Source organism: Ostrinia nubilalis, chromosome 13, assembly GCF_963855985.1.
Source record: "Ostrinia nubilalis chromosome 13, ilOstNubi1.1, whole genome shotgun sequence".
Taxonomy (NCBI): domain Eukaryota; kingdom Metazoa; phylum Arthropoda; class Insecta; order Lepidoptera; family Crambidae; genus Ostrinia; species Ostrinia nubilalis.
The window spans coordinates 1,781,467-1,806,657 of NC_087100.1; the positions used below are offsets into that span (position 1 = coordinate 1,781,467).

Here is a 25,191-nt window from a genome sequence, read left to right on the forward strand (position 1 = left end):
CCCGTCTCACACTGCGTGGACGTCTTGATTGATCTTATTTAATCAGAAATTCTGATAAAGATTGACACGGAGCACATAACAGATACATTAATCAGCTCAGTTCTTGACTATACTGATTTAAATAGAAGATAGAAGATGCCCTTCATTGCACATCACGCAAAACTGACAAATCAAAGATTTATTAGAAGAAGAGTTTTTATCACTGAGTTCAACGTCATAATTTCAGTCAAAAGACTATTAGTCTACTGCTGGACACATACCTATACAAAGGACAATGACATGAAAACTTTTAATTTGAAATACCTGAATGTGCCGTTGTTGGTCGCCTGTTAGGCACGCTAACTTTTGTTTACCAACTTACTTTAAACTCTACCATTATATTTTATTTTTGTCAACTATTATAAAATTGTAGAAAAATTAACCTTACTTGCTTCATCCTGGCTGTAGTGTTTTGCTCAATGAAAGAGTAACGATAACTCTCAAAATGTATCTTATTTCATTACAATAATGCTACAAGTTAGCAATATTATTTTGGTATAATTCAAGCCTGGCAACTGGCCCTTGGCCTACTCAGCTGTCTGTAAGTGTACCGTCCTACTAATTGCGACCGCTACAAAGGATTTATTGATGTGCAGTGTACTCTGAATCATTTATTGCTGTAATGCAGTGGAATAGAAACAACTGGAACATTATTCTATGACCTGAAATTCACATTCCTAGCTGCGCTAGTAAGATAAGCTGCACATTTCTCTATTATAACACCACTTTTGACCCATGGAGGAGTTAATCTTTGAGATGGAACACGTTCCCTAACTTCCAAATTATTAGGAGAGGATATATTTTTTAATGAATCATGTTTAGGTAAAGTTGCTGATTAGTACTGCTTCCATTTACTTAGAGAGGCTCGGCTTAGTTTAGAGTTGATTGATATAGACTCCCAACTTCTTCATCATCATCATCACCTCAGCCATAGGACGTCCACTGGTGAACATAGGCCTCCCCCAATGCTTTCCATGTTGCCCGGTTGGTAGCGGCCTGCGTCCAGCGCCTTCCTGCTACCTTTATGATGTCGTCGGTCCACCTTGTGAGTCCCAACTTAGTAAAATCACAGAATAATAATGTCGTCGTTTCAGCCAAATGACGTCCACTGCTGGACAAAGGCCTCCCCCAAGGTTTTCCACAATGAACGGTCCTGCGCTGCCCGCATCCAGGCTCCTCCCGCGACCTTTACCAGATCGTCGGTCCACCTAGTAGGAGGCCTGCCCACGCTACGTTTTCAAGCCCGTGGTCGCCTGTAAATAATAATGTAAAATCTAATAACTAATTACCATTTTTCTTTATTTTACAAAGGAATATCCAAATCTCAAGCGGTCATACAAAAGTGTAGACAAAAAGTATTTTCATTGACCTTCCGAACAAAAAATCCCATTACGTCGTATTTACTTAACAAGTTTGCCCTTCAGGGCCGCCTCTGGAATCCGCCAATATCAGTTTGTGAGGTCCCCCAGGACGACCCTCTGGACCATTCCTCATAACAAGATAATAAATGGTACTCGTAAAAGTTTTATATACGAGTACTACTCATATATCGGTATTAGAAGTAACAACTATTAGATTATTGTTTATTAGAGTTGGTTTATTAGTTTTTCGGTTAGAATTTGGATACGCTTGGAATTTTGATAAACTGCTTTTAATATTGCGAAAACAATGTTCAATATTCGTATTCGGAGTTTTGAATAATGTAATGCTTAATAAGATCATATTATTCAATATACATAATAATATTATCTAAACCCACCCACTTTTGCTTGCCTAGCTTGAAATTCCAAATGCAAGTTATTTCTTTCCAGTACATAAACCAGACGTTGTTATTAAAATTAATCATTTTAACAATTTTACTATATTAACGTCATAGGAAAGCAATTAATTTGAAGCCAGGACAAAATCCAAGTTTAATATGCATGATAAAACTTCAAATAGACCTGCATCAAAGGAAATATGGAAAATGCCGTATAGTGTCAGATTTAAAGCGGCAGTCTTTGATCTTTCAGCGTTACAAGATACACAAAGGCAGCAAAATGGCGAAGTGCCGATCGGCTTGTGGGGCTAAGGATGCCACGCTTAGGGCTATATTTCACCGGGACACCATGGCGGCGCAACCAGTCGCCGCTACCAACAAAATTTATACAGCTTTGCGCAACCAAAAGGACACCAGGTGACTCTCTATAGAGCTGTATACATTTTGTTGGTAGCCGGCGATTGGTTGCGCCGCCATGGTGTCCCGGTGAAATATAGCCCTTACAATGGTGTTCTCACTGGGATTATTATTAAACAAACATAATAACAAACGTCAAAAATCTGTCAAACTCCATGCAAAAAATACCAAGTCTGAGTTGCACCTATCCACCTTACTTTAATTTTACCATCTTACTTTAATTTTAACAAACGTCAAAAATCTGTCAAACTTCGTACAAAAAATACCCAGTATCGTTATAGCTACGGTTAAAGTTAGGTGGTGCAACTCAGCCATATAAAATACCGACGGGGAGGTTACAAGTCTGCTAAAATATTGTCAACCAACATGATGGCATTAGAAATTACGCAAATTGGATCGGTTTAGAGGTACAAGTTCAAAGCTAACTACATACAACAGCAGTAGGTGACGTGTTGCTGCGACACTATTTCTATGAAAAAGCTTCTGTTGTTAGCGACATGTCTGAAAGTATTTCAAGGAAAATAATACATGGAAACTAGTGAGTACTTTATTTTATTTTATATTATTATTTTCACAGCATTATAGGTACTTTCTCCCTGTCGGCAAATCCAGAGAAGATCTGACAGCCCTAAGTGAATTATTCAAGCAGCAGTAATCCGTAACCTTAAATCAATTGCCAGCAAGTTTCCCGGAGTGTCCAGGATGGAACTTAGGGATGAAACATAAGTTAACTTCCTTTCTTCACGCTTGGTCCTTCGAGCCGGATACGTGAAAATAATTTTAATGGCGTTGAAGATTTAGGTATTTTTTTAGGTATTAAGATGTAGAAAATTAAAGCAAGAGGTGGTAGTCATCCTGTAAGACTGTATTGTTATCGTATTTTATTGTAAAAATCTTTATAAATCGAAGACAAAATACATGAGATCACGGTACCTACCTACGGGCTCACAACGGTCACAGCTCCAAAAGAATCTCCTAACTTTTGTTTGTTGTTTTATTCTGTAGCTAAACCATCTTAGCACTATCTGATAGTGACTATCAAATCCAATTTCCCATAGGTAGAGCTCCTACGACTAAGAGCCCGCTACAAGCATTTCAGAACATAGCCTGCCACTCGGAGGGTTAATCTCAGAGTAACTTCGTTACTGGACGGAGACGACAGGAGACACGATGCATTATTGTATTACCTGGCCCTACGTGGCACATCGTGTGATGCAATATTCAAGGGCATGTATATTATGATGCTATGTTTATGTGAAGTATAGTGGATCTCTCTCACTATAGATTCAAAGATATTTACCGTTGTTAAAGGTAACGTCGTTTTTGGTCTTGGGCACGTTCTCAGAATCTTGTACAAAGGGGTGGTTACAAAGGTGGCTCTGTATTTTAGTGACCCAAAGGGCTTGTTGTGTAAGAAAGATTGTCATTTTGATGAAGATATGAAATAAAAGGTTTAAAATACTATTGTCATGAGCAATTTACGAAAAAAGCAAAATCCTTTAAACTCGACTTACTCATTTTACAAGTCTGGGTTACTACCCAATATACTACTAAATTAATTATTACCTGGTTAACTTCATATAAAATGTTATGTATGTAAACATCCATAATTTCATGAAAACATTTCCATCTTTTGCTTTATGCAGGTGGAGGTCATCTTACCACCTGTGGGCACCCAATTTCTACAATTCACCGAACTCTACGTACCTCGTTAGTCACGAACAGAACACAGAATTGGTGAGACCTACGTAACCGGTTAACGAAATTGCCCCCTGAATCCCGTGGCACTAGCTCGGATCGTGCTAATGCAATTCACCCGGATACATTAACATGTTAACAAGGACCCTATTCTGCACAACGATTTCTATTTTTATCTTTAAACGTCCCTCAATGATGCTAGAGACGGGTGTAGCCATATTGAAGGAGTTTCAGCTTGTTTTCAGTTAAGTTGAAGGCTCCCTAGACAGGTATTATGACGTGGGTTGACGATAGTAAGTAATGAATACATGAACTGAACGCTGAAATAACCTGTACAGAGGTGCTTGCGGGTCATTATGGCTTTATTTGGGGTTTACTCGTGCTTTATTAAGGTCATACAAGTTAAGGCTATAGGCATTTAAAACGCGTTTTTGCACGTTCCAATATTACCTTAACCCTACCACTGCTTCTGGACAATAAATGGGCCAGTGCTGAGAAGAAGCAATACTAAAATTTCAGAATAAACACTTGAATGGGCACGTGATAGTGTACTTTCGTTTTCAAATGTTTAATATTGGCTTTAAGAAAAACTGCCACTAAAACGATCTTGTTTGTAGGAAAACTTTTTGTTTTAATTTTTTTCTGTACTTTGGTCCATGAACTATTGACAAAAAATATTATAATGGTATAACTAGTTAATTAATGTTGACTTTAAAACCATGCTTGTACATTTTGCATGACTCTTCTACTGGATGCTGTTGAGCAAAAGACTGCAAAATGGTTTCCACAAAGAAAAAATGATAAACACTTAATTAAAAAAAAAACTTTTTACATTATTAAAACTTGCTCCCTCAAGTTCGAGCTTTAAAGCTTTGAACTAAGACCGAAAGCTGCTTACGATGCAAAATGAACGTTTAATTCGATGCGACAACCAGTACGTAAGTCCTTGCTCTGCTAAGGAGTTTAACTTAAGTTTAATTATTTGTTTATGGTTTAATTTAATTATCTTGTGACTAGGTGACTCTTTAGTCTATGATTGTTAAATTTATTTCTACAGGCTGTGAAAAAGAAATGGAGAGAGCAATTGTTACAGATTAAGAACGAATAAAAATACATTGTTTTGTCTTTTTTAGGGTTCCGTATTTTACAAGTTGGGTAATATTAAAATGGATTAGTCATTTCCATAACTAAGCTTTTACTATAAACTATTTTTTATTTGTTTTTGTCCAAACAAAACAGAATCATAAAAAACAAATGGAAGAGGATAAGTTAACTGAACTCTTCACTGTTCCCTTCCAACCTCTACTAAAATGGTAAAATGATCTAATTAGTAAAACTAAAAGGAATCCTTATCACCAGAACCAATCTAGTATTTATGCAGACAGTGGAATAGAATAAAATGGAAATGAAAAAACTATTTTTAAAAGGATCAAGTTCCGATCAATTTTAATTTAAGATTCAAAGAGAGTTCTAACGTTAAAAAGGAATTAAAACTAAGAATAACTTGCTATCCAGTCAAGCGTGAGACCACTTAGTACGAAAACATAAAAAGGCGAGCTCAAAGTTGAAGACATTCTAATTTCGTGTTTTTTTTTATTTTTGCAGCGCTAATTTGCAACTTAAACGTTTTAAAGAAGAAACGCAGCGCATATTAATAACTTTTGATTGACTGAAAGACGAGTAGAGTGCCAAGAGAATTCAGTGGCTTACCTATAAAAACAATTTGTAGCATTTGTTCTCATAAATTCGCCGATAAAAAATTGTGTTGGCTAATAAGTTCAATGAACACAATGTAGAAAAACGGTCCCAAACTCGTTTAAAAAAATCATTACATAAATAAAATATTCCTAAACATTGAATAATTTACCTGTTCGAGATTCTAGTAAAGATAGAAAAACTAAGGTAGAGACATTGTAACGGTGTTATTTACTAAACCATATATTACTTATGCCTATGGAAAAAAAAGAAGACGTAGAGAAGCGATCGGAATTGCACCTGTCACCTACGTTACTTTGCCTAAAGCCCCAGGCTTAAAAGCAATAAGGGTCATCCAATAGTAACTGTAGTTCCTTCCATGCTTTTCTTAATGGTAAAAAAAACCTTCCAGGCCTTTCTAAAGCTCGGTAACACAGTGTATCGTTCAGTGACGGCAGTGACAGCCCTTTGTACATTTTTGTTCCCTCTCTATTCCTGTTTTTGACGTCTGACGTACAAAAGATGGGAAACTGTTTCCCACAAAGGCTTTTATTAGACACACTATCGATTACTTGTTCATTATAGAGCTAATTTATGTAAAATTTGATCGTTATTCACGACGTATTCATTTCATGAACGGAAAATCTTTTGCTTAAATTGTTTTGTTTTCGTCAATATCAGTTCATTGCTCCCCACACTTGGCAATCAAAATAGAATGAGCTGACACCTTTATTCAATTTTTTAAGGCAAACTTCTTTATTTTAATCCTGAAAACCCAAGAGTAAAGTTGTTAAAATACTACATCCATTCCAAATCCATTTCTTTACAAAATCTATAAGTATTAGGAGAATCGCGTTTTGTCAGCTCTGTGTTTTTTTATTTGTAGAGTCAACTGTTTTACTGTCTTTCAGGTTTACGTTTTAACGAACTTAGGGCTGATTTTTCAATCGTCAATAGTTATCCATATTAAACTGAATAATAAGTTGGCACATGACAGTTTCAGTATGGGAAATATGATTATGAAAGATTTTAACCTCGAAGATTTGGTTGGTAATGAACAAGATAAAGAACACTTAAGAAAGATCAATTCAAAACGGCTCAATTTAAACGGTCTAAGAGAGGCACTTCCATACAAACCAGAAGACGGTAGTTAAACAAGACAAGATATTAATTAACGTTAAACTTTAACAAAGACGTAACACATGATATGGGTCACGGCACAGTCTCTTCATTGTTTACGGTGACGCAGCGGTATCGCGTTGCATGTCGCAGGGGCATCATGTAAACTTGTACTTTATAGTACAGACACGACATCACATCAAGCTTAGCACTATGTCATCTTATGTACTTGTAATAAATGCTACTACTCGTACACGGGCTGGAAGACGTAGCGTGGGCAGGCCTCCTACTAGGTGGACCGACGATCTGGTACAGGAAAAGCCTGGATGCGGGCAGCGCAGGACATTTTATTGTGGAAAACCTTGGAAGAGGCCCATGTCCAGCAGTGGACGTCATTTGACTGAAACGAACGAACTCGTACACAACTTTAAGACTGAGTTACACCACAGTAACTATAACCCTAACCGGCGTTTTTCGTATGGAGTTTGACAGACTTTTCACGTTTGTTATGTTACGATGTTAAAGATAAAGTAAGATGGTGCAACCCAACCTAAAACTTTGCACGATAGTATGTTATTATTACACACTGATTTATCGAAAGCACATATTTTTTTTTTTTTTTAGTCTGGTAGTTTATTACCAGATAATTAGAGATAAATGTAGATGTTGACTTTCTTAAATAGGTTTTTTTTTTTTTTTGAGAGAGAGTGGAATAGTTTCTCGCTATTTTGTACGAGCAAACTGTAAAAGTACGTGAGTCAATAATATTTACAAAAATGATGATGATGATGATAGTTATATACAATGTTTTTTTTTATACATTTTTGTTTTTATATTTTTTTTTGTTTTTAAAAAAAAAAAAAAAAAATAAGAAAGCACATATTAGGTAGCTTGTTAGACCATAATATTCGTTTTATTCGGAAAAAAATAATATTACTACAAATATCAAAGCACTTATTTTCGGGAATTAAACCTGCTGACGAGTAGGTACCTACTTCAATCATAATTTTCACCATGAATGCATTCCATAAAGTAAATAGAGTAAGTATTCCTCTATACTATCAATAAACTGCTATCAATATATTCCATCTGTGTCGTGTAATATAATCAGTTTAATAAGAATGCTCCTGGCTTTAATAACTACAGCCTGCGGTTTTCACATGATACAGTAAATAATAAATCACCGCCTACTTAAGGGGAAGGCATTTGTCAAAAAATATTATTTTTAGGATTATCTACCAAAATACATCGTTCGTTTCAGCCAAATGACGTCCACTGCTGGACAAAGGCCTCCATTCCCATAACGACCGGTCCTGCAAAACACATACTTGTTTAAAGTTCCAAATCTACTCTATCTGCCTTATTTTTGCTAAATAAAAACTAAAATAAGTGACTAATACAGAATTTTCTTTCACAATTTTTCAGGTAGAGACATATCCTTTTTATAAGGGAAAATAAACAAGTTCAGCGAAAGACGTCTGATTAAAAAACAACCTGCAAAAATTGCATTAAAATTAAACCTTCTTTCACAAAATACAATTTACTCCTTGGAAGGTTTACAAATCTGCATAATCATCCCGTTACAAATTCAAAGTCATTTGAATTAGGTACGCCGAATACAAAATACCTGCGATAAAATTAATAAAACCTGGGGTTAATGAGTTCAGAACTTGAGAAGCTGTGCTAATTTTTGAATAAATTATGAAGCTGAAAAGTATTTATTATTAAAATTCTTCAAATACTAATTGTGGTTTGACCTACAAGTAGGTACCTACATTCTGCTATAAGAAAAATATGTATAAAGCCTAAGACTAGGCGCAGACCACCGATTTTTAGTTGGCCGATAGTTGTGCCCGATTTTAAATTGTATGAAAAATCGGCCAAATCAAATCGGTGTAATGCGCGCACTTCCATACATGCCCATATTGATCAACTGCCGGACTAAACTATCGGCCGACGAACAATCGATGGTCTGCGCCTAGGCTAATGTATTAAAAAAACTATTTCTAGTGTATGAAATCTCTAACAATTAACTGGTTATAGTAATCAATTTGAAAGATTACCTACGTAATGAGGAGTAATGACTTTCAGATTTCCGTTTGGAAATGACCATCCTTTTCTACCAACCTTTATAAGATTTTCGCTTTTGTTCTTGGGAAAAATTCCAAAGACATCATTTCAGGATAACGTAGGCAGATGAGTTTTCCCCAAGCAGTTTGTTTAACCAGCCCCTTAAACATGATATAAATTAGATATGATCTTTGTCCCATATTCGCCGCGCCTCGCCGCGCTATAAACGGAGGCCCCGGCTTTGCGTGTATTGCCTGGATTAATTAAGCCAGAGCAAACCCTGCTGTAGCACGTTGTCGGTGTGTTTGCTGAGGCAGGATTTCGAGTAATTTATTGGTTGTCTGTACATTATACATACCTACCATAAAATAGCTGTGTGTGAAGGTCACCCTTTTCATTGACATAATCCACCTTATTAATAAAAAGTTACACCCTAATTAAGAGTTTAAACTCTGATTTAAAGTGACATTTCCATACTAAACGTCACTTTAAAACAGGATTCAACTATTGTAACTTTTGTTAATAATAAGGGGAATATGTATTAGAATTTTTGTGGAAAATACAGAGTGTCAATTCGTCTGAACCTAAACTGAATGATCAGATCATAGATAGAGTAGAAAGTGTATGTGAAGCTCTATAAACAACTCATAATTTTTAATCCAAGTAATTAAGACTATTACAGTTTGGAAAATGCCTAATTAGGTATAAAGTTGATTTTCCTCCCTAATTTTAATTTAGGTCCTATTTTGGCTTAAAATGTCTGGTTGTTATTTTAAATTTTAGTACGTATATTTCAATACACACTTAGGACGTTACCGCGTCATTACCGTTATGAGAGTCTTGAGGACTGATAAGATTATGGATGAGATGGAGATAACGAGATATAGATGGGCATACTTAATCAATTCACAATTCATTATTTCAACTTGCTGTCGATTCTTAAATTTTATTATGAAAATCTGACGTCAAATATTAGCTTTCATCGTCATCATTTCAGTCAAAAGACGTCCAATTCTGAACATAGACCTCCTAGCCATTGAATATTTAGATATAGATCCAGTTTATTCTGTAACCTATTTATTGATATCGTTGATAGAGCTCGTGAAGCACTTTTAGGATCAGTAAACAGTTTTTCTGGGTAGTTTAGAAATAATCGAGTGAGTTCAGGTCGCGGGAAGAGCCTGGATGCGGGCAGCGCAGGACCGTGCATTGTGGAAAACCTTGGGTGAGGCCTTTGTCCAGCAGTGGACGTCATTTGGCTGAAACGAACGAACGAACGAGTTCACTTATCGTTTCCACCCTGTATACTTACTTGAGAGTGGAGTATGCAGACAGCGCACAGCAAGGCGAGACTGCACACCAGTGTGACGCACAGTGCTGACACGAATAATGCATGTTTCAGTCGCACGCAGTACCGGCGGTACAGCGCTTCTAGCTCCAACTCTGTGCCCTCCTCCTCTGTGGACAAGAGAAATGAGGTGTCAGACATTTTTTTTTTATGCTAGACAAGGCAGGTATTTGACCGCAATCGCACCTGGTGTTAAGTGAGGTGCAGTCTATGATGGTACATATCTGCCCTGTAAGTGCCTATTCACTCTCGCCTTGAAAACGCCCGGATTATTATAGTGTTCAGGAAATAAAGCAGCAGGCAGCGCATTCCAGTCCCTAGCTGTTCGCATATTGTGTGCCACAAAGTACCTGACAGACAGATGACCTTATAAAGGATGCAGGAGAGCGTTGCATGTGAGCCGCTTCCAACCGGCTTATCTGGAAATCATTGGGGGAAACCTACTCGTACGTTCAGTAGTAACTAAACGTAGGTTACTTAACTAGTCTACCGATGTTAAAATAAATGCAAAGTTGTTAAATCGCGTCTCGACTTTACTTAGGCTGACGGCTGAGTTGCACCACCTTACTTTGACGGTAACTTTTACGGTAACCGGTCCTTTTTGTATAGAGTTTGACAGATCTTTGACGTTTGTCGACGTTAAAGTAAGATGGTGCAACCCAGCCTTAAACTTCTTTTGTTTATGTTTTCACGTATAATGTTTTGAAGTTATTTAGTAGTCAACCTATTCTAGTTAAATTAAGGCAAAAATACCGGCTCTTAACTAATACGATTTCAATTTTCATAGTATTTTTAACGGTAATGGATTAGAAACCAATTAACAACATGCTGACGACGTCTCTTTTCATTAATCATATTAAAAAAGAATGGCTTTTAATTTTAGGCACTATCACAATCACGGAACCACCCCATCAACTAAATTGCGGCGTCCTTGAAGTCGTCGTTAAAACAATTAGACAAATGAACGTGATAAGTTATACTGCTGGTCGCGGGCAATTAGGGAGCTTGCCTTGTAGCAATCAATGGAGCGAGTCAAGTGGCTATTTAGTTGATGTAGCGACTAGCGGTATCATTTGAAGATTTGACAGACATTTTCATTGGAACTGATTGTTTGTAATAGCTTTGGAATTAATAAAGGAAGATTTTCAGGAGATAAGGCAAACTGTAATTATGAATTTGAGGAGCGTTAGTTATTGTAATGAATCATTATCCGATAACTTACTTGTATTTAAAAGAGTTCCGTTTCAACCTAATGCCGTCCAAAAAGGCTCCCCCATTTATTTGCACAACGACAGGTCCTATACGGTTCCTACACCCAGGTATTCACCGTGACCTTCACTAGATCGTCAATCCAACGAGTGGGAAAGATTTGCCTAGTGCATACTGCATATCCTACGTTTTCCGGTTCGTGGTCACCAATATTCAAATTTTCAAATAATTAATAACGTGGATTTACTAACATTACTTAGCTTAAAATAATAGCCCGAAACCTCATTGTACAAATAACAAGATGTCTTGTATTTGTAACAAAAGAGTCATAAACCTTTACTCGTGCTTATCTATTAACAAAACCTCGAAGCTGGATGGAGGGTTTATTCCAAACAATCCTGGTTCAGATCCACATTGAGACCGCCCACACTCGTAAGCGCCTTACTTACCATAATGAGAAGATAAATCTCATTTTGAGTCTAGGGAAATAATTAATTTCTAAAAAGCTTGGTTTAGAAAGATTGCGTAATGTCTGGCCTACACTAACGGGTGGAAAATGGTTTGACTGGTCCGAATCTAAGGTTCTCCTAACTATAACAGTCATTATTAGAGCTTAAGGGCCTCTAAAATGGTTACTTATGTAAATTTGACTTATATTCTAGTCCAATTCTCAAACGAGCAATTTAGCTTGTAACTTATTTAGATAATTTTGTCCAAAAATATGAGTGTTAAACCAAATTCAAACAAAAAGCGCAAAAGGCACTTTATGATGAGAACCAAGGTCAAACTTACCTTCCTCATCATACCAACAACGTAAGTATTCCTATCATCAACAACCCTTCTATACCTATCTCTCCAGGCTCAAGATGCATATCTAATTTATTGTGATCGACCTTCTGCGGCTAGTCCTTTCTATTCCATCCTAGAGCTTGTCTTTTCTTAAAATTGTAACTGCCTGGTGTGCCGATTTCACCCAGCCCTCTTCCTGGCTAGTTTTTTTTTTCATCCACAACGATGAGGCTTGTATCTCACCTGATGGTAAGTGATGATCATCATTTCGTTGCGGGTCCAATGACAGTTTAACTTTCCCCCGGGACAAACTTGACCTTCATTGGTTGGGTTTTTATGGCGGTCAAGCTGTAGATCCTGGCTACACAGGAGATGCAGTGGTGGGAACGAGAGGTGGGAATAGTCCCGTAAGTGATGATCGAAGGTGGATGCGAGCTTCACCCGGAATCCTCAACCACAGAGAATAAACATTAATGTACCTACACAGTTCCATCTATCCAACATTTTTAATTCCGCGACATTGGTCTGACCTTTAGATTTATTTGTAACGACAACAAAGATCACTCTAACAAGATCTTTGCTATTGACCCAGACCCTTAAAAATGGTTTGTACACATCGTTAATTTCGTCTCTCCGATAAACTTACAAAAGGATATAAAAGTTCAGAAAAGATATCTTGATAAGATAGCAAAATAAAAAGATAATGATGATCCTTAGGTAAAATGATTTAAGGATTATTTTCCGTTTCATTTCTAAATAATAATTCACCAGTTTTTCAGCGTGAAAAGAAAAATAAACAGTTGTTATTTGCTCAAGAAGTGTCAACAAGTTGACGATTCGTTCGACAGATCACTGAATTAGTTCAACTAATCACAGGAGTTGACAATCCTTTATCAAGTTATTTAAATTTTGCTCGTCGCTCGAACTCTTTTCATTGTTAATGAAGACTGATTTTCAGACATAAATTAGAGGAAAAGTACGGTAGTCACTTAAATTCCGTGCCAATAGCCTATTTTGCAAAAATAATGTGCCTGTAGATTGTAGGTCTTTATTACTTAAGTTGTTTATGAAAAGTGGATGCAGTTACAACTAATTTTCTTTGGTAAGAGTCCCAGATTTGATGTTCAATCGAAAATTGAATAGAGTAGAAAGCTCTATCAAAATGTCACATCAAAATCTATTGACATTAATTAATTTGATCATATCTTTGACCCACAGTCATAGTATAATCGAAGCTCACATCGTTCCAAGAAACTTGATATGGTCTGATGTCACCGTCGTACGTCGTTAGTCAAATCATCAATATTGGGCAAGGCAATTGCTTGTAGTCTCTCAAAGTATAGATGATAGCAAAGGTAAACATTGTGGCAACTTATGTTGTAATAGACTTTGCAATAAATTACCTACTACATAGGTAAATAGTAGGCATCGCAAAAATCATTAATCTCCTGTAATAAATCTATAATATCAGTTCTAAGCTCTCATTTTTTCTTGCCAGCTTTACTTACCTTCCTTACTTATTAGTAGACCATATGATACATTAAATTATGTTAATTAATATAATACATTAATTATTACATCATGGTGATGCAAATAAATATTTATCTAAAAGGAGTAGGTAAGTAATAAAAAATAATTCCGAAAGGCATCTACGTACCGAACTACGATACTGCGAGTATAAACACGTCCAGAAATAATTGAACCTAATGTTGGAATGGATAAAAGAATCAATTGACTTTCCATAGAAAATATTGGCGAGTAAAAAACCCGTAAACCGTCCACAAAGAATGTCCAACTAAAATATTTTGCGACATGTTCCTGTCATTAACCAGTCCCTTTGGAATGAGGGTCGGTGGCGATTGACGAAAGGGACCTTCGGGGTTTTAGGGCAGACACATCCTAGGGTGAACAGCCAGAATTATGGCGGACAAAAGAGAAAATATGATTATTTGAGAAACGTGAAAAAAATAAGAAGAAACTAAAAGCTATAAAAACGAAAATTATAAAAGGTTGATCCCTAACAAAGTTTTCAAATTCCTTTGAATATGTGAGTCAATGCAAATCCCACCAAAAACATTCTGTAAAAAACTAGCCAAGTCTCGATGGAGCTGCTTGTTTATCTCTAAAAAGTAATGAAATCTAGACAAAGTCGTGCCAAGTCTATGGTTCCTTACTGCGATTTCTTTATTATTATAGTTAATGTTGTGTGACTTGGGCGTTGAAGGGCTTATGCTGCGTATTTCAATAATACTTATGTAGGTATGATTATCTTAATAAAGATTTTATTTTTGCGTGGTAAACTGTAGTGACTCTACATTATCTTCTTCTTCTTCTACAGATTTTAATCGTTATTCGTATGTAGATATTAGTATTTTAGGATAGGTAGACTGCAAATAAGTTTTTGAAGAATCCCAGTTTTGGATTTTTTTAAATATCGGAGAGTTCCATTATACTTTTACGGTGAACAAACTGAACTGTTTGAGCTATAGCCTCGTATGTTTGAACTTTTTACGAAATTAAGGCAGGTTATTTCCAAAATAGGCCGTTACGAATGGCCTTTTTCCTATTCACGTTCGGCGTTAAATATTTATAGAGTTAAAAGCATAATTTTATGTTAAAAGCCTTATAGCCGACGTAAAAAATGGAAAAGGTTTTGGTAGTGCGAGATTGCTCTTTTGCGCCTGGAAAGCTACTCCTAAATCAGTAGTCTAATATCTGACTTTAATACGTCCTTAAACCTACTGGTAAACTGAAGCTAAATAACGCTTTAACGTACTTAATAGTTCATTAGAGCGTATTAAAATTAAGGAGCCAAATGGAATTAATATTGAGATTTAATTACATTACGTATTCATTACATTAATATATTATATTTTATGAGTAATTAGAAGCACTTAATTATCCAGACGCTATCATTTAATCTATATAGATAGCGAATAATTTAAGCTCTAAGCATTATGTAAAAAAATACCTTGTTGTTATGTATTTTTACACCATATTGAAGACTCCCCACGAAATACAAGGAAATTACAAACATATCATCGAAATACACCCAAAAACAGGGCATTCCTCCAAATCCAAGTTAAGTGATCGCTCCGAACGTCATCGTGCAACGTATCCCGCGGTTCCAATCACTCGATAACCGCCATAAACGCCATTATCTCGTAAATAACGCGCGTAATCCCGCGCCAAACAAACGAATTGACGGAATTGCGTTTCGTGGATCGAGTTCGTTGGACATATGAAGCGAAACGATAGCGTTTTTTTTTGTAACAACTTATTCGCAAACAAATCCGCACAGTAACAAAAATAAAAATAGGTAAGTACCCAGAAAATTGCGCCAAATAAACGATTAGTACACAATTACGTTATTCCCAAGAAACGAATACGAATATCCGAATAGGTCCAGAACTTTTAGGTTGGACTATTTATTATAATACAATAATAGGGATGATAACTGGGTAATGAAATCGAAATTCTATTTAGTCCGTCAGACAGATAATTAGAAAATATTACTCATATTTTTTATTTTTTTCTATAATCGAATAATTACAGTATTATTTATTGAGTTGAAATGTCGCTTGACGTCACTTTTGAGTAAAAATTGTACTCAAGCGTGACGTATCGCACCATTTCAACTCGATGTAGCACTGTTATTATTTAATTATGAAAGAAAATAAAAAAATATGAGTCTAATATTTTCTAATTATCTGTCTGACGGACAAATAATTGAAATTTTGTCATATAGCCTGTTATGAGATAAACCGAGATTCAATCGGCTAAATTGGTAGAGATGGGCCTACCTAAGATACTTTTCGTAACAACACTAACAAACAACTAATGGCACTGAATATAACACATCAACATTTACCATGTTTCAGCACAAAAACTTTTTGTTTCGTCAGGAACTGCATTAAATTGAATACCCACTAGCCCGGGGAGAGGGTTATGTCATATGTGTGGCTCTACCTACCAGAGGGGCAGGGCCTACTCACTAAACCTGATGGTCTCCAAATTCTTTGGGATAAATCTGCGAGTTATTATCCGGGCTAAACGGCGTAGAAACAAAAACCTATCTCAAACATATCACATTTATAAATAAATCCAACTCTACAAATAGCTGCTCACTGGATCGGAAACCTAATATTTTAGTTCCACGGTATCATCCGGATACCATTTACTAAAGCACTAGCTTTCCGCCCGCGGCTTCGCCCGCGTGGAATTTTGTCTGTCACAGAAAAACTTTATCGCGCACGTCCCTGTTTCAAAAACCAGGATAAAAACTATCCTATGTTCTTTCCCGGGACTCAAACTATCTCTATGCCAAATTTCATCAAAATCGGTTGCGAGGTTTAAGCGGGAAAGCGTAACAGACAGACAGACAGACAGACAGACAGACAGACAGACAGACAGACAGACAGACAGACAGAGTTACTTTCGCATTTATAATATTAGTTGGGATACATGGAATGAAGACGTTATCTATTCTTAGACGCCTCAGATTGGTAGCTGCATGAGTGATCAATTACTTGTGGGATTATTTTATTTTAAAGATCACTTTAGACAGAAAGGTATTTACTTTGATAAGGTTTTTTTATTCAAGTACAATATGGTTGGTGGTAGACCTTGTTCTAAGTCCGCCTGGGTTACCTAAATCTGTCGTCATTACAACAATGTTAGTGTGAGGTAGTACATCTGTGGTGTAAGCGAGAATTCCAGGTGATGCTCGCTTTTAAAACTTCATGAGAAACATATTAATGTCTAGCCCGAAGTTATGTCGCTCATTACAGAAAAAGGGATTAAAATGGAGCATTTGAAACGATGGTGGTGGAGGTCAAGGTTTATCGTCGACATGACCGTAGGACGGCGACGGCTAATCCTCATCTTACCCAAGACCCTAAATGAGAGGGTTCGGCTAAGAACTCACGGCGCGATTTTCACCCGCGCCCGCGGCGGTTGCGGGCCCGCAGCTTCTGTAGAATGCAGATACTTATGTAAAAACTAATGCACAACTCACAACGCGGTTTGCGCCCGCAGTGTGCGCTGTTGTATGTGGGTCCCGCTGCACCGGCGGGCAACTAATAGACTAAACTCGCGCGGGCCTCGGTAACCGCAGCCTCTGCGATTTGCGCTCGCACGCTGTGCGATCAATTGGCGGCGCATCTCAGCCCTGCTGGACCTCAACTGATCATTAATTACAACTTGCAACCGCCCGTCTTGCGATCATCACCCGCCACGTTTGCGGGCGATGATCTGGAGTTTAGAAATAACCACAACCGCCGCGGGCGCGGGTGAAAATCGCGCCGTGAGTTCTTAGCCGAACCTCGTCTTCTTGTAAATAATGAAACATGCGAAGGCCGACAGAATCCCAATACGGCACGAGATTATTGAACACATCTAGAATTAAAAGGCTCTGTCTCGGTGTATAAATGGAGATATTCAACTTAGTACGGTCAGAAACTGATATCGTTATTCCCTTTTATATTTTTGGTTCAATGATTGTATTGAATGGAATGGAAGTGTTCAATATTATGACTGTAGGTTCATGAACGTTCCACCAAAGAGCCCTAACATGCCTCAACTGAACATAATATGAAAAAGAATTAATAAATAGGCCGGTTCCCTTTCTATTGATACAACGTTTCAAGCTTTATTAACGTAAGATAATATTGTAAGTATAATAATATCTCCACTGTATCTTAGTATTGTATCCCTGGGTTAACAGAAAAATAAATTGATCTGTATGACGCAGAAGGACAACCTTTCATGCTTTATAAGGATTTTTTCTTGGAAACTGGAAATTAATTAACAGCACACGTGTTAGGTCCCTAAGCTTGATAAATACTCCGTATTACGAAACTCTTGCTTTTGTACATTTTCCTAGCATTTACAAGGGCTCTATAATTTAGGTACGTAACGGAAAAGTGGTTAAAAAATGAAGTAGGTATACATTTTATTTCTTTCCCAACCCATCTGCCCAGTGTGAAGAGTGTAAGCCAAATGATGATGATAAAACTGATGATGATGATGAAGCTGACGATTTTACCGGACTGAAAAGTCTCTTGTCCGCAATACCATAACTTTTCGTAGTACACTCGAGAGTAGGTATATCGTGCAGTATACAAATCGAAGGAAACCACGACCACGCGATCGATCTAGCCAAAAAGGTAAAAAAGATGTCATGAATCTTATCTATGAAGTGTCACCCTACTCCATCGCTCAGAACCGATGTTCGTTGACCTTTGACGATGTGATAGCATATCGGTGAAATGTGAATGAAGATATAGACGACAGTTATTGATCTTGAAAATGAATGTTCACTTTTCATATTTTCCAAATCTCAGTAGCTAAGTTCAGCGATACTGGGTTAGGTTAGAATTAACTTGTTTTTCAGAATCTCTGACAGTAAACAGTCTCAAAAGATTTACAGGGGCAGGATTAATCTTGAGATCAACTGAAAGTGCTAAAACCTTTCTCGGCGATTTCGCCCAGTATTTTTATACTAAGCCGTTCACTCACAAACTTAACCTCGCCTCATGCTTGTGTACTTACAACCTGGACTTCGTAATTGGACTCTGACTTCTATCTCACCTCAAGTTTTAAGCAATTAAGTAAATACTAAAACAAAACGAGCGTACTAAGTATACCCTAAATGTGATTCTTGAATAGCGATATTTACGTTGCATCTAATTTACAGTAGCAATAGTTTTTGAGCTTTTATTATGAAGTAATTATTTCACTCTTAGTTTATTTATTTATTTATTTATTTATATAAGGCACAGCTACAGAGAACAAACAATAACAATACAATTAACACAACAACATAGCACAATATTAAGTCTGAACTGCGAGTTCAGCGGTACTATAAAAAATTAAATAAGTTACAACTCCTTTCTCAAAGTAAACTATTATAGTACGCAAATAAACCTGTTTATCTCATAATAACCTTGAGTGTCGGTCAAAATCAGAATAATATGGATGAGAAAATAAAATCATCAATCTAATCATTTTGTCCAAAGATTACATTTTTACATACTTATCTTACTCACGAGTTTAGTTGTAAAATAAATTGATGCTGAAAATGTGTCATACTACTCGTATTGTGTTGTGTAGCATGACAACTACTTTAAACTCTGCAGCGGCAATCTTCAATCTAATTGTCATAATTGTTGTAACAATCAAAACAACTGAAATTGTAGATCCTACTCAAAGACAAATAAATATTTCCAAGTTTCTAAAGCGCTAAATAAGCGCAAAAACTATATTGACAGGTGCTTTTAAAATCGACCTGATCATCACTTTCCATCAGGCGAGATGCAGGTCAAGATCTTCCTCGTTGTGGATAAAAAAATACATTTAGTAAGTAAGTACTACTACGTGTATAACCAGGCCTGTTCATCTCCGCGAGTTTACATCGAAAACAAAACACGCACAATAGCCCACCTACAGGATACTATTCGACAAGGCCTCACATACGAGCGAACATAGACTCACGCACGCGTATTCTTGTGTATGATGGAAGAAAATAAAGAAAATGGTGTACTAAATACTGTGCAGTATTTAACTGCCTAAATAATAATAAAAACACAGAATGTACTTTCTTAAGTTGCCTCAAGACACTGAGAGGTAAATAAGTAGTTAATCATGGACCTATAAAAAAAGGCGGACGGAACTCGCGCTACAACAAAACTGTGACGCAAAATTTTGGCGTTTGTCTATTGTGTGAGTGAATTTAGGGATGCCATGTTAGCCAAAACATTTTACCCATTTATTTTAAGAAAAACATAGATCGGCAAATGTTATAGCCTGACCAGGAACATAAAAACCCTCGCCATGTTGCGGAAAACTAATGGTACTAATTTCTTTTAATGGCAACAGTTACTGAAAACTTCATTAACATGTCACCTTGCATGTCAGTCTATTGCTGTCAAAGTGTAAACAAACTTTATTTTAAATGTGTGCAATTGATTTTGTGAATTAAATTGCTAAAATATTTTTATAGTCGTGAAAGAAAAGTGGTTCACAATGTGTTAATGTATTTGTCGAAGAGAAATACCAAGGGTTCGGACAATATTTTCATTGAATAATGTTTCCGACAAAGGTTGTCAAATTGACTGACATGTTTATCGTATAGTACAGTCCACTATGAAAATTAGCTGTAGTTTGTTTCAACTACCTATTTTAAAGTTTTTTGTCACTTTCTCAGTTTTGAATTTTATGGAATTGGGAAAGAAGTACCGAGTTTAAAGCGTTCATGAGCAGACATTGCAGTTGAATATTTAAGTTCTGAATTTGATTATTGATGAATAATAAAATAAATCCTACTAGCTCGATTGATGGTTTCATTTAATTTATTTAAACCAGGTTACCTTTATTAATATTTTTTCGTTAATTTATGAAAATATCAAATTAGCCCGTAATCCTGAATCCTGATACATAAATTTAGCCTATTAATTTAACACAGGTACGACTGTACTCAGTGTTGCACTATCAAATGCAATTGAAGCGCCTCTATGCCAGGGTTTTTATGTTCCTGGTCAGGCTATACTTGGAAATGTAGACAGAATTATTCCGTGCCATTTTAAAAAGATGAAAGGTGAATGCGTTGAGGTATTCGCGAAATTTTCAATGTTCAAATTTTCTTACATTGTTTGCAAGTCAGTGTGTCAGGGTATGTACATAATGTTGATCAAAAATGATTCACGCAGTTACAAATTACGAATCTTGTGTACATTATAATCATAATCTTATGCATCATCAATATATTATTATTATCTCTGATAGATTTTTTTTAACATATGACCTGACACTGACTTGCAATCAATGTAAGAAAATTTGAATTTCGCAGTTCCACATTTTTGGGAAGGATCAAATTTGCCTATGAAAATATATCCCATTAAAACACAATTATTATGATAAATTATTTTATTTCCATAGTATGCGTAATAAATAACTAAAAAGTCCTAAAATTATTATTAATTTCCCATATTTCGGGTAATTTTCCCACGTAAATAACTGAGAACACTGGTCTTTGATGTATTATTTTTTCGAGTGAATGACGTTTGATTTCAATTAATTTCAATATTTTAATGTCGGGAAATAAGTGATTGGATTATTATTTTGCCTGTGAAATGTGATTCCTTAATTTTTGTTTGTTCGAACAGAACTGTTTTTACACAATTTCATCACACAAGACATGTCGTATTCGTGTTGTTTTTTCGCTGCTTAAATGTGTCAACTGTGTGAAGTTTGCTCTCGAAGTGGTGTATCAGGGTGTGAATGTGTGCGTGCCGGCCTGTACGTACAGGCAAGCTGGTGTATCCTAATGTCACAGTATTTTGTTGATGAGAATCCGTCCGACTTTTTTTATAGGTCCATGTAGTTAATATTATTCATGATAATTCATGCTAAATCATGTATTTTCTCCGCCATTTTCCGCAGTTTGGCACCTCACGTCACATAATTTCACCGAAGTCAGCCTTTTAACTTCGGCGCAGTGCCGATCACTGACGTTTGTCAACAAAATGGTGCTTGACTCTTGAGACAGGCTAAATTACACCATATTGTTAATGACATTGAGCATACATTTTTTTAAATACCTTCGCGAAGTAAAACTTCTGTACGTAGTACTTATTATTATTCTGTGGTTTAACAGAGAAATGTTTCTGGAAACAGATGTGCTTATTATAACGATAAATGAGGTTGAATTTGGGAAAACCATCACATTGTGTGCATAACGTAGAACTCTGTAGTAAGTATAAGTTACACGACACACAATGATTTTTGCGATATCACATAACATAATAATAGTGGCAATATGTATTCCTCATCCAGGATATGTAATCCCTCTCACCTGCCTCCAGAGGTTCAACAAAATAAAAAAAAATAAAAATATCAAAAAACATCAAAAATATTTATTCAGTTTAGACCACAAGTGGCACTTATGACAAACAACGACAAACGACAACGATTGGAGGACATAATATCTGGATATTATGTAAAAAAGCTCTCCTTAATAATTATTTCGAAGCAGAACGTTACTTTGAAGAGCTTTTTTGTATGCCACTCATATGAGAAATATTGATATAAACAGCCGGTAAGTACTGAAACTGAAAAACGGTAAAGTGCGAGTTATCTCGAACACGGTGAGTTCCATACCTTCATGCGATATTGAACACCACAGGATCTTCTTTAAAAACGCATCTCTTGCAATGGCAAAAAAAAAACATTCTGTAAAAACCTCAACTAATAACGTATGCAAATTTAACAGTTAGGAGGTAGGTAATTGATTGGATCTCACTGGTAACTAAAAAAAGGTAATGTCCATGTCCATGGCTCAAATATTATTGTATGTGAATACATAATGTACCTACCACCTCTTTTTTGGAAAACATTATTATACGATGGTATAAGACACTCACACCCGTATTCACAAATGATGCTTGCAGCAAATCGAACGCACAGCATTGAATAGAGCTCTGTCGTGTGTAACCCTGTGCGTCCACGCGCACTGTGAGACCTCATAGTAATATTTATGAAATACAGGCGTATGCCTGCTGACAGACAGACAGAATTCTCTTTGGCTACGGAACCCGAAAAGATTTACAGTGACACGTGACTCGGCCGTCTATTACCTATGATTACTTTTCCAGGCGAGCGGGCACAGCCGTCATTCGTGAAATTGCCTAGCACTCATTTTCATATTCTAACGATATGGCACGGGAAGTATTACCCACATAGAAATGAATCTTTTGGGAGACTCTTGTGGATTCTTGTAATGCTAAAACAACTTAGGCTGAGTTGCACCACGTAACTTTGACCGTAACTATAACGATAACCGGTACTTTTTTTGGTTTTGGTACCGGTCAAAGTTAAAGTAAGATGGTGCAACTCAGCCTTAATCTTTAAAATTAGTTATTTTTCGTTTAGGTAAAGACTAAGAACAGATGTAACAAAAATACAAATATTTATGTTTTAAAGGTTATTCTGTTTTAAAGTTTTATAGGTTATTCTGGGATCATCAAGTCAATTCACCACTGCAGCAGCAAGACCCTCTCTAATTTACCAGAAGCAAATGAAGGAATACCTACACTACCCATTTTGTACAGGTGGGTAGTGGAGGCCTGTACACAATATTCAAACGTACTAGACTTCAAGACAACACTAAATAAAATAATAATTAATTTAGAATCGAATCCTAAATGATAAATAATTACGACGAAGACTTGTATCCCATACGATAGTGAATGTGGTAAATATTAAAACCACTTTCCCGCATACTTCTAATCTCAGCACAGTCAGGCTAGACCCACTTCCATCCATATCTGATTGACCCCCCAGGGAATAGCACCGAGTCCCCTTACCCTCTTCAAGGCGATTTACTGCGCCACTGTGCCATTGGGCTGGTGTTGAAATATGAAATGTGATTTGTGAATCGGATCCAAAGTAAATATGAACTGAAAGACTCAATTAACAGATACCTACTTGCACTATATTCGAAAAGTAAACAATACGTTTTACAAATTAATTTAATATGAATAATGGTAAGTGTCTGTAGATAGATCGCAATATTTTATATTTTTGAGAGAAATTCTAAACCTTTAGAGCCCGGTCCGTGAGCACGTAGAATTTTGTCTAATGACCCCTAGCTACCCATCCTTATCGCTCGCACGTAATTATATTGCTGTCGCGACTGTGCGACTGGCACCCGCAGTGAGTGTGCGAGCTTGATAGCAACATAATTACGCGCGAGCAATAAGGATGGGTAGCTTGGGGTCATTGGACAAAATTCTACGTGCTCACGGACCAGACTATAGACAAAATAATCAACGCTAGGTATTTTATTATTTTTTCTATCGTCTTGCAACTCAGCAGGTGTCAAAATCACATAAAATGTATTACAAAAGGTGATGAGTAGATATAATTGAAAAATACTAATAGCATCATTTAAATGTACTATTTAATGTATGTAAGAGATAAATAGCTAGCATTATACAGCCCTTCAGGAAGAAACCCAGTGATAGACGAGTCGTATCCATGCCAAAATAAGATTTATTTATTTCCCAAACATAGCCTTTATTTTTATAGCCATAAGAGTCTAGAGTTTGAACTCACGTGTCATCTTGGTACTTTGCCAAGCTGCCAAGGTCAATGACCGATACTTTGCGGTCGTTAGGTATACATTAACTGTTGACGCCTTGGGAGTCAATTGACGTGTCAAAGAGGCGCAGCAGTGGAATGCATCTGGCATTTAGTGTCGCGTTTCCACTGCCAACCCAGTTGGGAATGACACATGTAATTGCTTATAATAAATCATAATTAGTGATTAATGAAAGATCGGGTTGTTTAAAATGTGTAATACTTAGTAGGGATTACAAATTATGTTCCTACACGAGTGAACACGAGAATTTTGTTACAAAACTACCTATGAACCGATTTTACATTTTCAGGGAACTCGACTAACAAGACACAGAATATAGTTTTTAACCTACTTACTTAGTCTGAGCTGCACCACCTAATTTTGACGGTAACTTAAGCTTAGATAACCGGTGGTTTTTGTATGGAATTATGACAGTTTTTGACGTTTGTTAAAGTAAGATGGTGCAACCCAGCCTTAGTCTAGAAATATATCTCTTACTATGGAAAGTTATTAAAAGATCTTTTTAAATAATTTTGATTTTGAAATAATTCCAAAAAGATTCTTCGTCTCAAATAATAATCTCGCCACAACTTTTACTCTTTTTTTTAAGCAGAACAAGACAGGTAGCATATTTGATCGCAATCACACCTGATGATAAGAAATACTCATGTGGAATTTAACTGTTAAAATCATTGCATTCAAACGCATGAGCAGCCTATTTGACAATTATAATATACATTGACATTATGTCAGGAAAAACCGCTTGTTCTCTGCTGTAGTTTGAAAATAATGCGAAGCGAGTGCCCGTTCAGTTAAATAAGAACAAATCTTATTATTGTTTACATAACTTAACTTAGGTTAATTATTATTGACGGGATTGCTACCACCTTAATTACGAGCCTCCGATAT

General features: G+C 36.4%; 1 protein-coding gene across 1 annotated transcript in view; it reads right to left on the bottom strand.

Moving 5' to 3' along the window:
* Positions 1-25,191, bottom strand: part of LOC135077269 (adenylate cyclase type 2-like) — a 69,188-nt gene that overhangs the window by 43,187 nt on the left and 810 nt on the right. Inside the window, exon 2 of the mRNA XM_063971805.1 lies at positions 10,110-10,255. Within this exon, the coding sequence (XP_063827875.1) occupies positions 10,110-10,255 (146 nt within the window). The remainder of the gene's footprint in view (positions 1-10,109; positions 10,256-25,191) is intronic.